Source organism: Schistocerca nitens, chromosome 2, assembly GCF_023898315.1.
Source record: "Schistocerca nitens isolate TAMUIC-IGC-003100 chromosome 2, iqSchNite1.1, whole genome shotgun sequence".
NCBI lineage: Eukaryota > Metazoa > Arthropoda > Insecta > Orthoptera > Acrididae > Schistocerca > Schistocerca nitens.
Window position 1 is genome coordinate 1,001,027,296 of NC_064615.1, and position 18,158 is coordinate 1,001,045,453.

Here is an 18,158-nt window from a genome sequence, read left to right on the forward strand (position 1 = left end):
GCTCGTGGAGAAAGTCATTGTTAGACACCCTACAGGCACATGTACTCTAGACGTTCTCACTGTGAAAATTAAAAATATCTCCATTATTTTAGTTCAGATTGACACTGTTGGGATGTTTTATACAGTTGTAAGGCAAATGCCAGAAGTGGAAATTCCCTGCCAAACATTGCCAATTGGATGTCCCTTTGCACCCTGACCAAAATTTATACGTGTTCTGGTCAAGCAATAATAAGTGATGCAGAAAACTAAGTACTTCATGAAGACCATAAATGATTGTCAATAGCACAAACCACAAAAGGGTTATCCCAAAAAATCCACATGGGCCTACACAAATAGGTTCAGTCTCGTACACAGGTTCAGTCACCAGTCGCAATATAATGCTCCTCAAAATGTAGCATATATCCGAGCATTCACTGAGTAAAACATAATGGTTCAGGAAGTAAATCACCCCCAGCTACAATTAACTTTTTTAGCCGTACACTTTGACCCTTTGCTTGGTATGGCCAGACCAGGTGGATAAAGAGGTTAATTGTAGCTATGAAAGATTTATATCCTAAAATATAATCTTCAGCTTGGAACCTATAACAATTTTGTCTAGAAACAGGGCGAAGATTACGGAAATTATTACGGTATATTTCAGTAAACTAGAAAATAGATTAGTCTTCTGTTACAAAGTCAAGAAGTTGTAAGTGGTAGTGACACATGCCAGCTTTCTTGTGGAAACAGATTGGAGTATAAAGCAGATTAATATCCACTAGATCAACCGGCAGGCACCGTAATTGTCAACTTCACTCTCGTAGGAGAACACTGAGGACGTGCCAAACAATCTTCAATGACAGTGGCGTCTGGCAGCCTCCAATTGTCTTACGAAAACGTGCTCACAAAATTTCAAAATAACTTTTCTCTTAATAATATTCATTTATTATCAAGTGGCCACGTATTTATGCAAATTGTGAATATAGGATCCGATAACAGCATTGAGGAAGCAAGCAAGTTATTATTCCTTCCACATTTCGTTTGCACGAGGAATAACATGTATCTTATTTTGTCACCATGCGGGATGCGTTAAAAAACAAGTGTCATTGGGAATCTTGAATAAATTGCAAGGTTTCCCCAATGGGCACGACAAGCTTTCACTGGAACCTCTGGCAATATATCTGAAGAGTAACAACTATTGGCATGCCATCTGTAGTGGCGAACGGAAAACAGATCTCTGTTCCTAAAAGAACCTCCAGATGTCAGTTCTGGCATCGTGCCATCTTAGTTGCTTCACACTCTCAGAGATGGAGCGGTCGGCGCTACACAAGGGAAAGAAGCGCGCTACACAGTCTCGAAAACTGCTTTGTGAATTTTGTGAACATGACTTCCATTCAGACTAGCACTAAAACTTCATCGGCTTTCTTGCTGTGGAAATAGTTATTCCATTTACGTTTTCGTGTTTTGTAAAAACAACGAATAAAAATCCAAGTTGCAGTTCTGAAACAGTGCACAAAGCTCCGTAAAGAAAGGAACTTTAGCGTTCCACTTCTAATTTAACGCAGTATAATACAATGCAGAATAATTATACGCTCAAGGTAGTGATACGTGGAGATAAGAAAATTAAGATATATTAACTAAGAAATATTTCTTGCGCTTTAAAAAAATTAAAGGTCTTCATTTGTTTCATTGGCCATATTATTTATCTTCAAGTTTACTAAACATATGCTGTAATCTAAGTATAAATAGAAACGTTAACATGTCTAACTAGAAGCATGATAATTTTATTCTCCTGAAAAAGAAAGCAGACTTAATTTTCGTACCAATAACCTTCACGTAAAAGGTGGACATAAAGCACAAAAAAATAAGATGTTAATTTTCAAGTAACATCTAACATTATCACACATACAAAATGTTAATTTTCAAGTAACTTCTAACACCAATAAAGACGTACGTAACCAAGTCTTCTAACTAACGCAAAACAGATGTTTATGGTTACGTTGCCAAGCAATTAGCAGGCGGCAGAAAATATCCCATATTATCAGCCAAGTCTCTTCAAAAACAAAACAATTAATTTCTGTGTAGTGCCACATTCCTGTCATGCAGTAGGAACAGAGTTGTTACCAATTACTTTCTGTTTTCAACATCACTGTTGATACGTCTTTCCTGTTCACGTACTACAGCTATTTTTTGAATGTGACAATTATTTTAAATTATTCCTGAAAGAGTTAGTGATTTCTAACTGTATTTACAATGAAACTAGCGAACTATACATATTTCTTACCATTTCTTATTGAATACTGAAGGATAAATATCAGGTGAGCAGCAGACATCAAGTTCATACTTCCATCGCAACTCGGTTAAAGCGCATGATGTTGGAACCTAGAACGGACAAAAATGAACAACTGTAAGACGTTTTACAAGACAACGGAACAGGACACATCCCTTACAGATCTTTTATGTTCAAAATAACAATATGTTGAATGTTAGTGTCTGCATGGAACATCGATAATGAGCAATATAATCGTTTCTGAGCAATAATGATAGACAGAAATGAATAATACGTCAAATACAACAGATTTTAAATTTTCTTCATCTCGCGAAAATGCAGAATTTTCACTTGTTGTGATGTCACATCATCTGGACCCTTACAGACATCAACTGTCAAGTATTGAGGAACAATCTAATACTAACATTCGAGTCCAAACATCCACTGTCCATGGTTTTCAGTGCATGTGTTTCCGAGAAATGCAAAAATCTTAATATGATCTACCTTACCTTCATCTGGGTAAATATTGTCCGTGGTTCTACGTAAACTTCAGCCAGCCCAGAAAAAAATCGGAATAAACGGACATACAGTATAAGCTTACTTCCAAAGAAAAGAAAATTAAATTTAAACATGGTGTAAAGAGGTCTTTCGTCTCTCTTCTCTTCGTAACGGATTACACATATTTGCTGCTGTATTAGTAAGCTACGAACAACGCTGCACTGAAAAGAGAATATCTTTGGAGCACCACAGAGAAAGTAGATGTCAATGTGTCAACTTCAGCGTGACGCCTAGAGAGCCGTTGTGAGTAATCTTTGGAAGTTTTCAGAGGAATGCAGTGATTGTATCCATAAAGAGCATTTCAGAAATATGAGACTACAAATCCCACAGTCTCTTATGTGAACCATGTGTGTACCTACCAGTCAATTTCTCATATTTAAGTAGAACTACATTTAGATACGCATATTATTCGTATGTTTAAATGAGACTGTAATGTTCCATTAACAAAATATATGTGTGTGTCCAGAGTGTCTCATTACTCGGAGACCGGGCTAGATGGCGTAGTGGTTAGCGAGGGGGGTTAAACTCATCTAAGAACTTCTGGTAACACGCCCTTGGTACGCTGCCACGCCACTTGGGCTACAAGTTTATCAGTGTATCATCTCGCTTTCTTATTGGTTGATTTTTATAGTCTTCCACCTTTGTTTTCGTTTCGTATTTAAGTGAAATTGGCTTCATCACAGTGTACTTCTGATTAAGACTTCTCGTATGTACTGCTCTCTTCAATTTGCGTTGGAAATATTTCACTCGTATTCTGACGCGTTCTTCTCCCATACGTAATTTTGGGACGGGTAAATGATTCCAAATTTGTTTATGCATCATACAAAACGTAAGTTGTTTTTGCTTCGCCGGACTGGCGGTGCCCCAACGTCTTGGTAAATGAAGTCGTTTGAATCAGTCTCCAACTGTGGGAAAATAAAGTTCTAAGGTGTATCGAGATACGTGCTTCCTGTAACAGTGTTCTCGGCAAAGAAAAATGAACCATAAATCTTTTCCCGTGAAACTGCACAAAATACATAAAATTTTGGAGAGTCCCTCTCATGTTTTACAACTTCATGTGATTGTTCCGCACCCCACAGTCTCACATAATGACGGCTCACCTTTCCAAAAAAAAAAAAAAAAAAAAAAAATGGTTCAAATGGCTCTGAGCACTATGGGACTTAACTTCTGAGGTCATCAGTCCCCTAGAACTTAGAACTACTTAAACCTAACTAACCGAAGGACATCACACACATCCATGCCCGAGGCAGGATTCGAACCTGCGACCGGAGCAGCAGGGCGATTCCAGACTGTAGCGCCTAGAACCGCTCGGCCACTCCGGCCGGCCTCACCTTTCCATTTAAATGGAATGTTGCCACGCCACTGAACACTAAGCGTGGAAGGAAGCTGTCAGCCCCCATCTTGCCAAGAACGAAATTACAGAACTCCACTCGTTTTTGTTTGTCACCTTCACGAAGAGCTTACAGTAGCAGAATTTTGTTTAGTTTCATGTGCAAACGTCGACGCAACACTCGTCAGATGGACATCGGGGACATATTGAGCTGTCGAGCCGCACGGCGAACGGATTTTCTGCTGATTCTTAGTGAAGCTATGGGTGAATGCGTCCGACGTCTGTGTCAGACACTCGGGGACGCCCAGCGATTTTCCTTTACACAACCTTTCTCTCGGAATTGTTCATGCCCTCGTCTAATGCTCTGTGCTGTAGGAGGACCAACAACGTACCTAGTACTAAAGTTACCCTGAACAGATATTACTGCTGACCTGCACTGCTCAAAACGCAGAACACAAAACGCTTTTTATTGTCCCGACACTATTTTTACTAAAACTGAAGCGGCCGCGCATTGCTGCTACTTAGCCTAAACCATGTAAAATTCGAGAGTTTGCTCTTTGCAACAGTACGTTGTTCACGCACATGTCTCAAATAAGATACAGTTATGATTTTTTTTTTAAATCGGATGATTCTTTTTGATACGCCCTTCAAGTATTTTGCCACCCACTGGGTGCTGCACATTTCACAGTGCCTTGCGGAGTACGGATGTAGACGTAGATTAGTGGTCACTATGCTTTGTAGTCTTTGTAACTAGAGCATTTTTCCTTGTAAATGCTATAAAAATGCGACAGTAATTATGCAAATGTTTTCACACATTGTTAACAGCTACTAAAAACAGTACTTTTAGGTGGCGCCGTTGAAAATTTCAGTGGCTTCCATTAAATGAGAGAGTAGGAAAAATGTATTGTAACAAAAGTAACCTAGAATACGAGCAATAAATTTACACCGTATTTAAATGCACACGTGGATTCGTAAGCAGCAATAAATAGACGTGAATCCACAGAATATCATGCGAGGAAACGAATTTCTGAGAGGGTCACTCCAAAAGAAATGCAAACTATTTATGTAAAAATACAGTTTTCATTCTGCATGTGTGAAAGTTTTAGAGTGTGTAGATACATTCTTCCCGCTTGTTGTCAAACTTAGTTCAATCTGTTCCCGTGAGTGGCGACATCACAGCATGTCTTCAAGATGGCTGCTACACTTGAAGTTCGTCAGAACCAACGTGCTATCATAGAATTCCTGTGCTGTGAAAACGAGACAGTGGGAAACATCCACAAGAGGTTGAGAAAGGTGTATGGAGATGCTGCTGTCGATCGCAGTACAGTTAGTCGGTGGGCAAGCAGGTTACGTGATGAGCGGGCACGGCAATATTGAGGATTGTCCTCGCAGCGGCAGGTCTCGTACTGCACACACACCAGACAGTGTGCAGAGAGTTAACGAATTGGTGACTGCTGACAGACGCATCACAATGAACGAATTGTCATGCTACTTTGGGATAGGGGAAGGAAGTGTTTGCAGAATACTGAAAGTATTGGCGTTGAAAAAGGTTTGTGCCAGGTGGGTTCCCACGATGTTGACAGTGGCTCACAAAGAAACAAGAAAAACGGTATGCAGCGAACTTTTGGAACAGTACATCTACATCTACATCTACATGATTACTCTGCAATTCACATTTAAGTGCTTGGCAGAGGGTTCATCGAACCACAATCATACTATCTCTCTACCATTCCACTCCCGAACAGCGAGCGGGAAAAACGAACGCCTAAACCTTTCTGTTCGAGCTCTGATTTCTCTTATTTTATTTTGATGATCATTCCTACCTATGTAGGTTGGGCTCAACAAAATATTTTCGCATTCGGAGAGAAAGTTGGTGAGTGAAATTTCGTAAATAGATCTCGTCGCGACGAAAAACGTCTTTGCTTTAATGAGTTCCATCCCAACTGGCGTATCATATCTGCCACAGTCTCTCCCCTATTACGTGATAATACAAAACGAGCTGCCCTTTTTTGCACCCTTTCGATGTTCTCCGTCAATCCCTCCTAGTAAGGATCCCACACCGCGCAGCAATATTCTAACAGAGGACGAACGAGTGTAGTGTAAGCTGTCTCTTTAGTGGACTTGTTGCGTCTTCTAAGTGTCCTGCCAATGAAACGCAACCTTTGGCTCGCCTTCCCCACAATATTATCTATGTGGTCTTTCTAACTGAAGTTGTTCGTAATTTTAACACCCAGGTACTTAGTTGAATTGACAGCCTTGATAATTGTACTATTTATCGAGTAATCAAATTCCAACGGATTTCTTTTGGAACTCATGTGGATCACCTCACACTTTTCGTTATTTAGCGTCAACTGCCACCTGCCACACCATACAGCAATCTTTTCTAAATCGCTTTGCAACTGATACTGGTCTTCGGATGACCTTAATAGACGGTACATTACAGCATCATCTGCGAACAACCTAAGAGAACTACTCAGATTGTCACCCAGGTCATTTATATAGATCAGGATTAGCAGAGGTCCCAGAACACTTCCCTGGGGAACACCTGATATCACTTCAGTTTTACTCGATGATTTGCCGTCTATTACTACGAACTGCGACCTTCCTGACAGGAAATCATGAATCCAGTAGCACAACTGAGACGATACCCCATAGGCCCACAGCTTGATTAGAAGTACTAGAATGGTGGAGATGAATTTCTTGGAAGAATTGTGACAGGCGATGAAACATGGCTCCATAATTTTTCACCGTAGACGAAGAGGCAATCGATGGAGTGGCATCATGCAAATTCACCCTAGAAGAAAAATTCAAAACCACACCTTTTGCTGGAAAAGTTATGGCTACGGTGTTTTTCGATTCCGAAGGACTCATGCTTGTGGACATCATGCCTAGTGGAACCACCATAAATTCTGATGCATATGTGGCCACACTGAAGAAACTTCAAGCTCGACTGAATCGTGTTCGACCACATCGGCAAAAGCAAGATGTTTTGCCGTTGCACGACAATGCACGGCCACCGTGGAAGCGTTCACAAAACTCGGATGGACAACACTGAAACAGCCGCCTTACAGTCCTCACCTGGCTCCATGTGACTATCATCTCTTTGGGAAACTGAAAGACTGTCTTCGTGGACCGAGGTTTGAAGATGATGACTCCCTTGTGCACGCTGCCAAACAGTGGTTCCAACAGGTTGGTCCAGAATTTTACTGCGCTGGTTCTAGGATGGCATAAGGCAGTTGAGAGGGATGGAAATGATGTGGAGAAATGAAAATATTGTTCCTAAAGGATGTATCTAAACACTGTAAAACTTTTAAACATACAGAATAAAAGATGTATTTTTAAAAAAATTGTGTGCATTTTTTTGGAGTGACCCTTGTATTTCGTACGAAACAAAAACAAATGTGGAATTATTTAGCCCACCCAATACTATGGACCAGAGCAAATGTTAAGCAGAATATGAGCAACATATTTACGTTGAAATTCAAAGAGCGCAATACGCTCAAGGTAGTCGAATCAGGAACATAATTTCCATATGACAACAGCCACATGGTCGAAATTGCAATAATGGGTTTTACAAATAAATACACTTTACCACCAGACCATCAGACCCACCCGTAAAGTATAAATGAAACATATTGTCACCCAGTACTAGTTTTTGGAAAAGCAACTATACAGATCTTCGCGCCATCTTTTCCGTATTCACAGTTCACCGCCACGTCACTTGGAGCGCAACTGTCGTTCTCTGTTGAAGCGTAGTAACACGGATCTTGCATTTGTGACATTTTGGTGTTCTGTAGTGGTTAGCAAACTGGACTCGCATTCACGAGGACGACGGTTCAAACACCCGTCCGGTCATTCACATTTAAGTTTTCTTTATTCCCTAAATCGCATGAGGCAAATTTTCAAAGAGCACTGCCGAATTCCTTCTCCATCCTTCCTTAATTCAGCTTATGTTCGGTCACTAATGACGAACGGTAAACTCTTTAATCTTCGTTCATTTCTCAGAGGTTTTCAGAAGGCTTGTTTCTCTTTCCGAATACATCCCAAAAATTCAAGCCCATTTAATTTTGAACTAGGATTCCCTTCCTCACAATTCCATCTTAGGGGTATTAGCTGGAAATATACATGTTACTAGAAGTACCTGCTTTCAATAGACCCGCTATTAAGATGCATAAACACAAAAATGAAGCCAGCCGGTGTGGCTGTGCGGTTCTAGGCGCTTCAGTCTGGAACCGCGTGACCGCTACGGTCGCGGGTTCGAATCCTGCCTCGGGCATGGATGTGTCTGATGTCCTTAGGTTAGTTAGGTTTAAGTAGTTCTAAGTTCTAGGGGACTGATGAACACAGATGTTAAGTCCCATAGTGCTCAGAGCCATTTGAACCATTTTGAACAAAAATGAAATAAATATGTCTCGCCTCAGGATGGGTGTGTATTATCATTGTTCATGGAGTTAGTTTTTCCGTGCTTATCCCAATCCAAACGTTGTGCATGTTTCAAAATTTCCAGAATTTTACGTTTCTTTGTGAGAAACCTTGAGCTGTATACAAGCGTACACCATAAACACTTATTGTGCTAACGGCAATGGCTATCTTTCACTTTATAGCTTACAGATAAGCGCACTGTGACCTATCTGAAAGTTTCCATCGAGACTTTTCGTCTTCTCTTAAAGCAATAAATATGAGTCATTTTCCGCGTAAACTACTTGTTAGCCCAGATGCGTTTCTCAGTTCTCCTTTATTTAAATACATTTTTGTGGGAGAGCTATGATGTTACTATAGTGCTCGTTTCATGAAAATACGCTCTAAAACGAAAAACGACGCACCACGAACGAATTATCCGAATGGAACGGATATCGGTGGAGAGAGCTTCACAAACTGAGGAAGTCAATAAGGCGTTGGTCCACCTCTGGCCCTTATGAAGGCAGTTATTCAGCTTGGTTTCGATTGATATGTTGTAACTGTAATTGTAATTCTATCAGGGACAGCGTAGGACCTGGAATGGCAGCTGAACGGAATGGACAGTGTCTTGAAAGGAGGATATAAGGTGAACATTAACAAAAGCAAAACCAGGATAATGGAATGTAGTCGAATTAAATCAGGTGACGCCGCGGCAATTAGATTAGGAAATGAGATAGATGAGTTTTGCTATTTGGGAAGTAAAATAATTGATAATGGTCGAAGAAGAGAAACACAATGGCAAGAAAATGGTTTCTGAAGCACAGAAATTTGTCAACATGGAGTATATATTTAAGTGGCAGAAAGTACTTTCTGAAAGTATTTGCATGGAGTGTAGTCATGTATGGAAGTGAAACATCGACGATAAATAGGACAAGAAGAGAAAAGAAGCTTTCGAAATGTGAAGCTACAGAAGAATGCTGAAGATTAGACGGGTAAATCACGCAACTAATGAAGAGGTACTGAATAAAATTGGGGAGAAGAGTAATTTGTGGCACAACTGGATTAGAAGAAGGGGTCGCTTGGCAGGACACGTTATGAGGCATCAAGGGATCGCCCATTTAGTATTGGAGGGAAGAGTGGAGGATAAAAATCGTAGAGGGAGACCAAGAGATGAATACACAAAGCAAATTCAGGAGGATGTAAGTTGCATTAGTTATTAGGAGATGAAGAGGCTTGCACAGGATATAGTACCATGGAGAGCTGCATCAAACGAGTCTCTGGACTGAAGACCACGACAACAACAACAACAACTTTGATTGATAAAGTTGTTAGATATCCTGGGGGATATCGTGGCAAATTCTGTGCAACTGCCTCGTTAGGTCGTCAGAATCTCGAGATGGTTGGAGGGCCAATTGGAGAGGGATCCGGTGACCCTGGTGGCAAGACAGGGCATGGCAAGAACGAAACAAGCAGGAGAAACTCTCGCCGTGTACGGCCGAGCATTATCTTGCTGACATGTAAGCCCAGGATGTTTTGCCACGAAGGGCAATAAAATGGGACGCAGAATTCTGTTGACATACTGCTATGCTGTAAGCGTGCAGCAGGGACCATCAAAGGGATCTTACTACGAAAAGAATTGGCAACTCAGGCAGTCACTCTTTGTTGTCGGGTCGTATGGCCGGCAACAGTCAGGTTGGTATCCTACCGCTGTCCAGGGAGCCTACAGACACGTCTTCACTGGTCATCGGGGCTCAGTTCCACTCCAGTCAATGAGTTTCCAGGCCGAAGATGACTCTGGAGACACCCCAGACAGTGGTGAGATACCAACCTGGGTGTCGCCCGTCGTACGGCCCGACAGCCAGGACTGACAGTCTGGGGTGCCATTTCAGTTTGACGATATCATACGCCAATTAGATCGAATTGGCACGACTCCCCTTAGTAGACATCCTAAATTTGTCAATCAGTGCCGAGCCGAATAACTGCTTGCATAAGGACCAGAGGTGGACCGACGCATTGTTGATTTGCCCAATTTGTGAAGCTCTTTCTCATGAATAAATTTTCAATTTTTCTAAAATTATAATCATTTGTTTACCTGTATATTATGACGGTACGTCACATAAATATTGACCTTTTTATCGGTTGTAAGCCGTAGTTAACGTATTTTATGAACATAATTAGTGTACAAGATACAGTTAATGTTCTTGAAACAACTGATATGCAGCGATAATTTAAAATTAGCATCTTTACTTCGACCATAAATGTAATAGACTGGCCCTGACGTCATTTTCGTGGCTCCAACATCTCCGGGCTAAAGTCACGTGAATGTTGGCAAAACATGGTTGTTTCGTGTTGCGCTTATGGCTGTACTCAGCGTTTTGTCGGGGGAAATGGCATTACATTTCACGTGTAAGTGTTTCTATGATAGTGCAGTTGCATTTATTGAAATCTGCTGAAGTGACTTTTATACGTTTTTTACACTTGAAATAGAGTATCACGTAAATTAAAGTGTTGAAAGTGAAGCCTGTAAAGTCAGACTCATATTACATTTTGGAAAGTATCTGTGATAATTCGGTTACAGAAGTATTTATAATTGTTTCTCGTTCCTACCCATAGCTTCCCTAAGGATGAAAACCGCAGGCAGCTTTGGATACAGCCCCAGAAACGGAAAAACTTTAAACCATCTGCACATACGCGCCTTTGCTCGAAGCACTTTGCGGAGAAGTGTTTTGATAGGTTAGTTATTATTTACAATGTATGTTTATAATTTATATTTACAGTGTGTGTCATTTTTAAACCTAGGCTCCAAAATTATTTTCTGAAACTTCAGAGTCTCACCTTTCATCTAAAATATCATTTTTTCAAAACTGATAGTTTAAACTATTGTAAAAATAGTGGGAACTGAACCTTTGAAGTCCACCTAAAATTGATATTCTAAAATGGACGTGGTCCTAAAGTCAACAATTTCGGCACCTATAGTTGACATAATTCCCATATCCCATTTTCTTTTATAAGTGACTCGAGCTCAAAACGCGGCGAATCCAATGATTAAAGTTTTGACACGAGCCCACTCTTACTGTTTAAAAGAATTTTAACGACATTTTACTTTAATTGATAGTTTATAGTAATTTCGTCCCGCTGCCCACCAGAGTGGCGTTCGATGTATTTGGCAGATTTTTACAAATGGTACTGTGAACAAATCCAGGTCAATTGTAGTTCTGGCATAATTTATCACAAATAAAAAAGTAATTTTTGTTGGAAGCGTTTGGCAGCCAGTTGAGAAATGTGGGGAAAATACGATACAAACATAGGATGGCAGACCGTTGATTTGAAATCCCGCCACGTTTTGCCAACAGTCACGTGGTTTATGTTGGAGCCACACCAGCTCTATAGCTTCTGCACAGCAAGGCCAGTCTACTAGTATCTATGGTCGAAGCATCTTTATTTAAAAGATGTCTATGAAAATAAAAACGGATCGTAAAGAGACGCGATTTTACGGCCGAGGAGAAAGGACGTACTTTATGGGACACATACTGTTTTGTTTCGCGATACGGAAGGCAGCCATTGACCGGCTACACATATTTTATGTAAGTTATTCGGTATTCTACTAAAATAAACTAATTATTGTTATCACAAAATGAATTTCTTTGTAATTGGTGTCGCCTCAAATGGTCGCAGCGGCTAATTATTTTTAATAAGCATTTTTTCAGTAATTTGCGCTGCGAGAAGCTCATCTTCCGATCCAGCCTCTGGTCGGCAGTTACGCTCCGAAGTATTAATTTATTTGTCAAAGTGCTACCAGTAACTGTAAATGTGAGAGATTTCGTTGTAAGAAGCTTTCTAAATTGCAACAGATAATTAATTTAAGTTAAAGTTCATTTTTAAATTATACAGATTCCATGAGTTCAGTAAGTTTTATCTTGGCTGCTCCACGGCAACAATCGAAATTCTCTCGAGCCTTGCTTTGCAATCAGTAAATAGAAATTAACAAAATTACATTCAGTTCAGTTAACGGCAACTATATTTTAGTCATCACGTTCAAAATCTAAAGCTGGTACATGAATAACAGCGGTCCTTCAAGAACCCGTTTCATATTTACTTATGCACGTAGGTAAAAGTGGTAAGAAAAGATAATATCCCTGAGAGAAAGAATCATGCTCTAACAAAAGAAAAATTCATGCTGATAAATTAAAAATTAAAATATATATAAAATATATATACAATTTTTTTATATATAACGTAACAAATGGCACCAACGTAGCAATATGTACATCAAATATATCAATTTCTGTCTCACTCGTGGTGAGTCTTGTTTTTTCTTAGACTGTGTTATTGACGTACCTGAGCAGGAAAAAATGCAATTTGTTCGCCATTAAGGTAAGTGGAAATTCCGTAGATGCTGTGTAAACTGTACAGTGTAACAAACTTGGTTAATTGAATACGGCTTTCGTTTCAAACGGATTGGCAGCGAATTAGCAAATCGAAGTACACTGAATCCGGTTTGCTCATTCTGATTAATTGGTAGCGTCAGGAGCGACTGAACAACTAAACCTGGGTGCAGGACTAAACTGCCGTTCTACCCAACGTAGGGCTTTTGGAGGATTTCGTTGTTATTGTCACCGGTACATATACGAGAAAGCTGTCTACGGTTGTCTGTCTTGTGTCACTATTTTCGTATTTGCAGAACTACTGCATCGTATATGTATCTTGACTGGCTTACTGTGTTCAAGTGTCGCCTCCGTGTAAGGTGTGTACCATCGCTCTTCTCTCCAATACCACATACACTATTTTTAATGCCTCAGGATGTCATATTAATCTACCTCTTCTTTTAGTCAAATTGCATCAAACAACTCTTGTCTTCCCAAGTTTGATTCCGTACCTCTTCATTGTCGTTTTGTCCAACATTTTTGCTTGAATGCAGGGCATCCGCAACTGTCAGCACTGGTGTTCTTGAGTTGCATCTCTATATGCACCTATAACTACCATTCAGTAGAGCCTCTTCATTAGTTACCCATCTACCAATATAATTTTCAGTGTGCTTCTGTAGCACCTTTTCTATCTTCTAGCCCTGTGCTGTTTATACTCCGTCCTTCATTTCCACATAAGCCTACATAGATTTCCTCTCACTTAAATTTATAGCTATTTCATTTTCATTTTTCAGAAAATAGTTTCTTCCTACCGCCAGGCTAAATATTACGTCCCCTTTACTAATACTGTTGTAAATATTTTGCTGCCCAAATAGCAAAACTCTTCTGCTAAAGTAGTGTCTCATTTTTAAATGCAATTCCCTTAGTATCACCAGACTTAAACCAACTACAATCCATTATTCTTGTTTTATTGTCACTAACGTTCCACCAAATTATGTTGGCAATCCTAGATAAGAACTGCACAGCGCGGAGCAACAACAAAATTGTGCGTTGTGCTTTATATGGAAATGAATATCCGAGAAATCTGTGAGGAAGCGCCGGCCAGAGTGGCCGAGCGGTTCTAAGCCCTTCAGTCTGGAACCGCGTGACCGCTACGGTCCGAATCCTGCCTCGGGCATGGATGTGTGTGATGTCCTTAGGTTAGTTAGGTTTAAGTAGTTCTAAGTTCTAGGGCCCCCCCATGAACCATAGACCTTGCCGTTGGTGGGGAGGCTTGCGTGCCCCAGCGATACAGATAGCCGTACCATAGGTGCAACCACAACGGAGGGGCATCTGTTGAGAGGCCAGACAAACGTGTGGCTCCTGAAGAGGGGCAGCAGCCTTTTCAGTAGTTGCAGGATCAACAGTCTGGATGATTGACTGATCTGGCCTTGTAACACTAACCAAAATGGACTTGCTGTGCTGGTACTGCGAACGGTTGAAAGCAAGGGGAAACTACAGCCGTAATTTTTCCCGAGGGCATCCAGCTCTACTGTATGGTTAATGATGATGGCGTCCTCTTGGGTAAAATATTCCGGAGGTAAAATAGTCCCCCATTCGGATCTCCGGGCGGGGACTACTCAAGAGGACGTCGTTATCAGGAGAAAGAAAACTGGCGTTCTACGGATCGCAACGTGGAATGACAGATCCCTTAATCGGGCAGGTAGGTTAGAAAATTTAAAAAGGGAAATGGATAGGTTAAACTTAGATATAGTGGGAATTAGTGAAATTCGGTGGCAGGAGGAACAAGACTTTTGGTCAGGCGAATACAGGGTTATAAATACAAAGTCAAATAGTGGTAATGCAGGAGTAGGTTTAATAATGAATTAAAAAATAGGAATGCGGGTAAGCTACTACAAACAGCATAGTGAACGCATTATTGTGGCCAAGATAGACACGAAGCCCACGCCTACTACAGTAGTACAAGTTTATATGCCAACTAATTCTGCAGGTGACGAAGAAATTGAAGAAATATATGATGAAATAAAAGAAATTATTCAGATAGTGAAGGGAGACGAAAATTTAATAGTCATGGGTGACTGGAATTCGGTAGTAGGAAAATGGAGAGAAGGAAACGTAGTAGGTGAATATGGATTGGGGGTAAGAAATGAAAGAGGAAGCCGCCTGGTAGAATTTTGCACAGAGCAGAACTTAATCATAGCTAACACTTGGTTCAAGAATCATAAAAGAAGGTTGTATACATGGAAGAAGCCTGGAGATACTGGACGGTATCAGATAGATTATATAATGGTAAGACAGATTTAGGAACCAGGTTTTAAATTGTAAGACATTTCCAGGGGCAGATGTGGACTCTGACCACAACCTATTGGTTATGAACTGTAGATTAAAACTGAAGAAACTGCAAAAAGGACGGAATTTAAGGAGATGGGACCTGGATAAACTGACTAAACCAGAGGCTGCACAGAGTTTCAGGGAGAGCATAATGGAACAATTGACAAGAATGGGGGACAGAAATACAGTAGAAGAAGAATGGGTAGCTTTGAGGGATGACGTAGTGAAGGCAGCAGAGGATCAAATAGGTAAAAAGACGAGGGCTAATAGAAATCCTAGCGTGACAGAGGAAGTATTGGATTTAATTGACGAAAGGAGAAAATATAAAAATGCAGTAAATTAAGCAGGCAATAAGGAATACAAAAGTCTCAAAAATGAGATCGACAGGATGTGCAAAACGACTAAGCAGGGATGGCTAGAGGACAAATGTAAGGATGTAGAGGCTTATCTCACTAGGGGTAAGATAGATACTGCCTACAGGAAAATTAAAGAGACCTTTGGAGAAAAGAGAACCACTTGTATGAATATCAAGAGCTGAGATGGAAACCCAGTTCTAAGCAAAGAAGGGAAAGCAGAAAGGTGGAAGGAGTATATAGAGGGTCTATACAATGGCGATGTATTTGAGGACAATATTATGGAAATGGAAGAGGATGTAGATGAAGATGAAATGGGAGATACGATACTGCGTGAAGAGTTTGACAGAGCACTGAAAGACCTGAGTCGAAACAAGGCCCCGGGAGTAGATAACATTCCATTAGAACTACTGACAGCCTTGGGAGAGCAAGTTCTGACAAAACTCTACCATCTGGTGAGCAAAATGTATGAGACAGGCGAAATACCCTCAGACTTCAAGAAGAATATAATAATTCCAATCCCAAAGAAAGCAGGTGTTGGCAGATGTGAAAATTACCGAACTATCAGTTTAATAAGTCACGGCTGCAAAATACTAACCCGAATTCTTTACAGACGAATGGAAAATCTAGTAGAAGCCGACCTCGGGGAAGATCAGTTTGGATTCCGTAGAAATATTGGAACACGTGAGGCATTACTAACCCTACGACTTATCTTTGAAGCTAGATTAAGGAAAGGCAAACCTACGTTTCTAGCATTTGTAGGCTTAGAGAATGCTTTTGACAATGTCGACTGGAATACTCTCTTTCAGGTTCTGAAGGTGGCAGGGGTAAAATACAGGGAACGAAAGGCTATTTACAATTTGTACAAAAACCAAATGGCAGTTATAAGAGTCGAGGGACATGAAAGGGAAGCAGTGGTTGGGAAGGGAGTGAGACAGGGTTGTAGCCTCTCCCCGATGTTATTCAATCTGTATATTGAGCAAGCAGTAAAGGAAACAAAAGAAATGTTCGGAGTAGGAATTAAAATCCATGGAGAAGAAATAAAAACTTTGAGGTTCGCCGATGACACTGTAATTCTGTCAGAAACAGCAAAGAACTTGGAAGAGCAGTTGAACGGAATGGACAGTGTCTTGAAAGGAGGATATAAGATGAACATCAACAAAAGCGAAACAAAGATAATGGAATGTAGTCAAATTAAGTCGGGTGATGCTGAGGGAATTAGATTAGGAAATGAGGCACTTAAAGTAGTAAAGGAGTTTGGCTATTTGGGGAGCAAAATAACTGATGATGGTCGAAGTAGAGAGGATATAAAATGTAGACTGGCAATGGCAAGGAAAGCGTTTCTGAAGAAGAGAAATTTGTTAACATCGAGTATTGATTTAAGTGTCAGGAAATCATTTCTGAAAGTATTTTTATGGAGTGTAGCCATGTATGGAAGTGAAACATGGACGATAAATAGTTTGGACAAGAAGAGAATAGAAGCTTACGAAATGTGGTGCTACAGAAGAATGCTGAAGATTAGATGGGTAGATCACGTAACTAATGAGGAGGTACTGAATAGGATTGGGGAGAGCAGAAGTTTGTGGCACACCGTGACTAGAAGAAGGGATCGATTGGTAGGACATGTTCTGAGGCATCAAGGGATCACCAATTTAGCATTGGAGGGCAGCGTGGAGGGTAAAAATCGTAGAGGGAGGCCAAGAGATGAATACACCAAGCAGATTCAGAAGGATGTAGGTTGCAGTAAGTACTGGGAGATGAAGAAGCTTGCACAGGATAGAGTAGCATGGAGAGCTGCATCAAACCAGTCTCAGGACTGAAGACCACAACAACAACAACAACAAAGTTCGAGGGAACTGATGACCTCAAAAGTTAAGTCCCATAGTACTCAGAGCCTTTTTTTTTTTTTTGCGAGGAAGCTTTATGTGAATGTTCGTGTAAACAAAGTGAGTCCACAAACACAAATAAAACTTTCAAATAACTTCCGGTAATTCAGCCAGGTAACACTTTTCAGCGGCCGCCGATATTTCGACACCCGACCCGCCATTTTCAAGGCAAACTACAACGGACAGGCGACGTACGTACAAACTTAAAACCTCGGTTCTCGAACTGATTCAGGAAAGATAACACACACACTGATCTCTAGTGCCACCATAGATGACCAAAGTCAGAGATATCGATAGACTACGAACTCGCAGGTGAGGTAGTATTGACTCTGTCCCTTTGTTTTTTGACAAGGGAGAGAGCCGGATTCCAAACAGAGTTTAAACAAATACCTTCATCCCTGTTAACGAGGTTTCTCGATAATTTAATCTCAACTAATTTGCTCTCAACAGTTGGTAGAGCACTTGCCCGCGAAAGGCAAAGGTCCCGAGTTCGAGTCTTGGTCCGGCACACAGTTTTAATCTGCTAGGAAGTTTCATATCAGCGCACACTCCGCTGCAGAGTGAAAATCTCATTCTGGAAACATCCCCCAGGCTGTGGCTAAGCCATGTCTCCGCAATATCCTTTCTTTCAGTAGTGCTGGTCTTGTAAGAAGAGCTTCAGTAAAGTTTGGAAGGTAGGAGACGAAGTACTGA

The 18,158-nt window shown here is 40.7% G+C and overlaps 1 protein-coding gene across 3 annotated transcripts in view; it reads right to left on the reverse strand.

Moving 5' to 3' along the window:
* The window catches only part of LOC126237329 (uncharacterized), a 386,613-nt gene that overhangs the window by 21,858 nt on the left and 346,597 nt on the right, over positions 1–18,158 (reverse strand). Inside the window, exons 1-2 of one of the 3 annotated variants that reach the window (XM_049947299.1) lie at positions 2,755–2,878; positions 2,261–2,358 (exon numbers count right to left, since the gene is read on the reverse strand). In XM_049947299.1, the coding sequence (XP_049803256.1) occupies positions 2,261–2,318 (58 nt within the window). In that variant the 5' untranslated portion in view covers positions 2,319–2,358; positions 2,755–2,878. Of the gene's footprint in view, positions 1–2,260; positions 2,396–2,754; positions 2,879–18,158 lie in introns of those variants that run through there. The other 2 variants (XM_049947297.1, XM_049947300.1) reach the window with 2 other exon arrangements.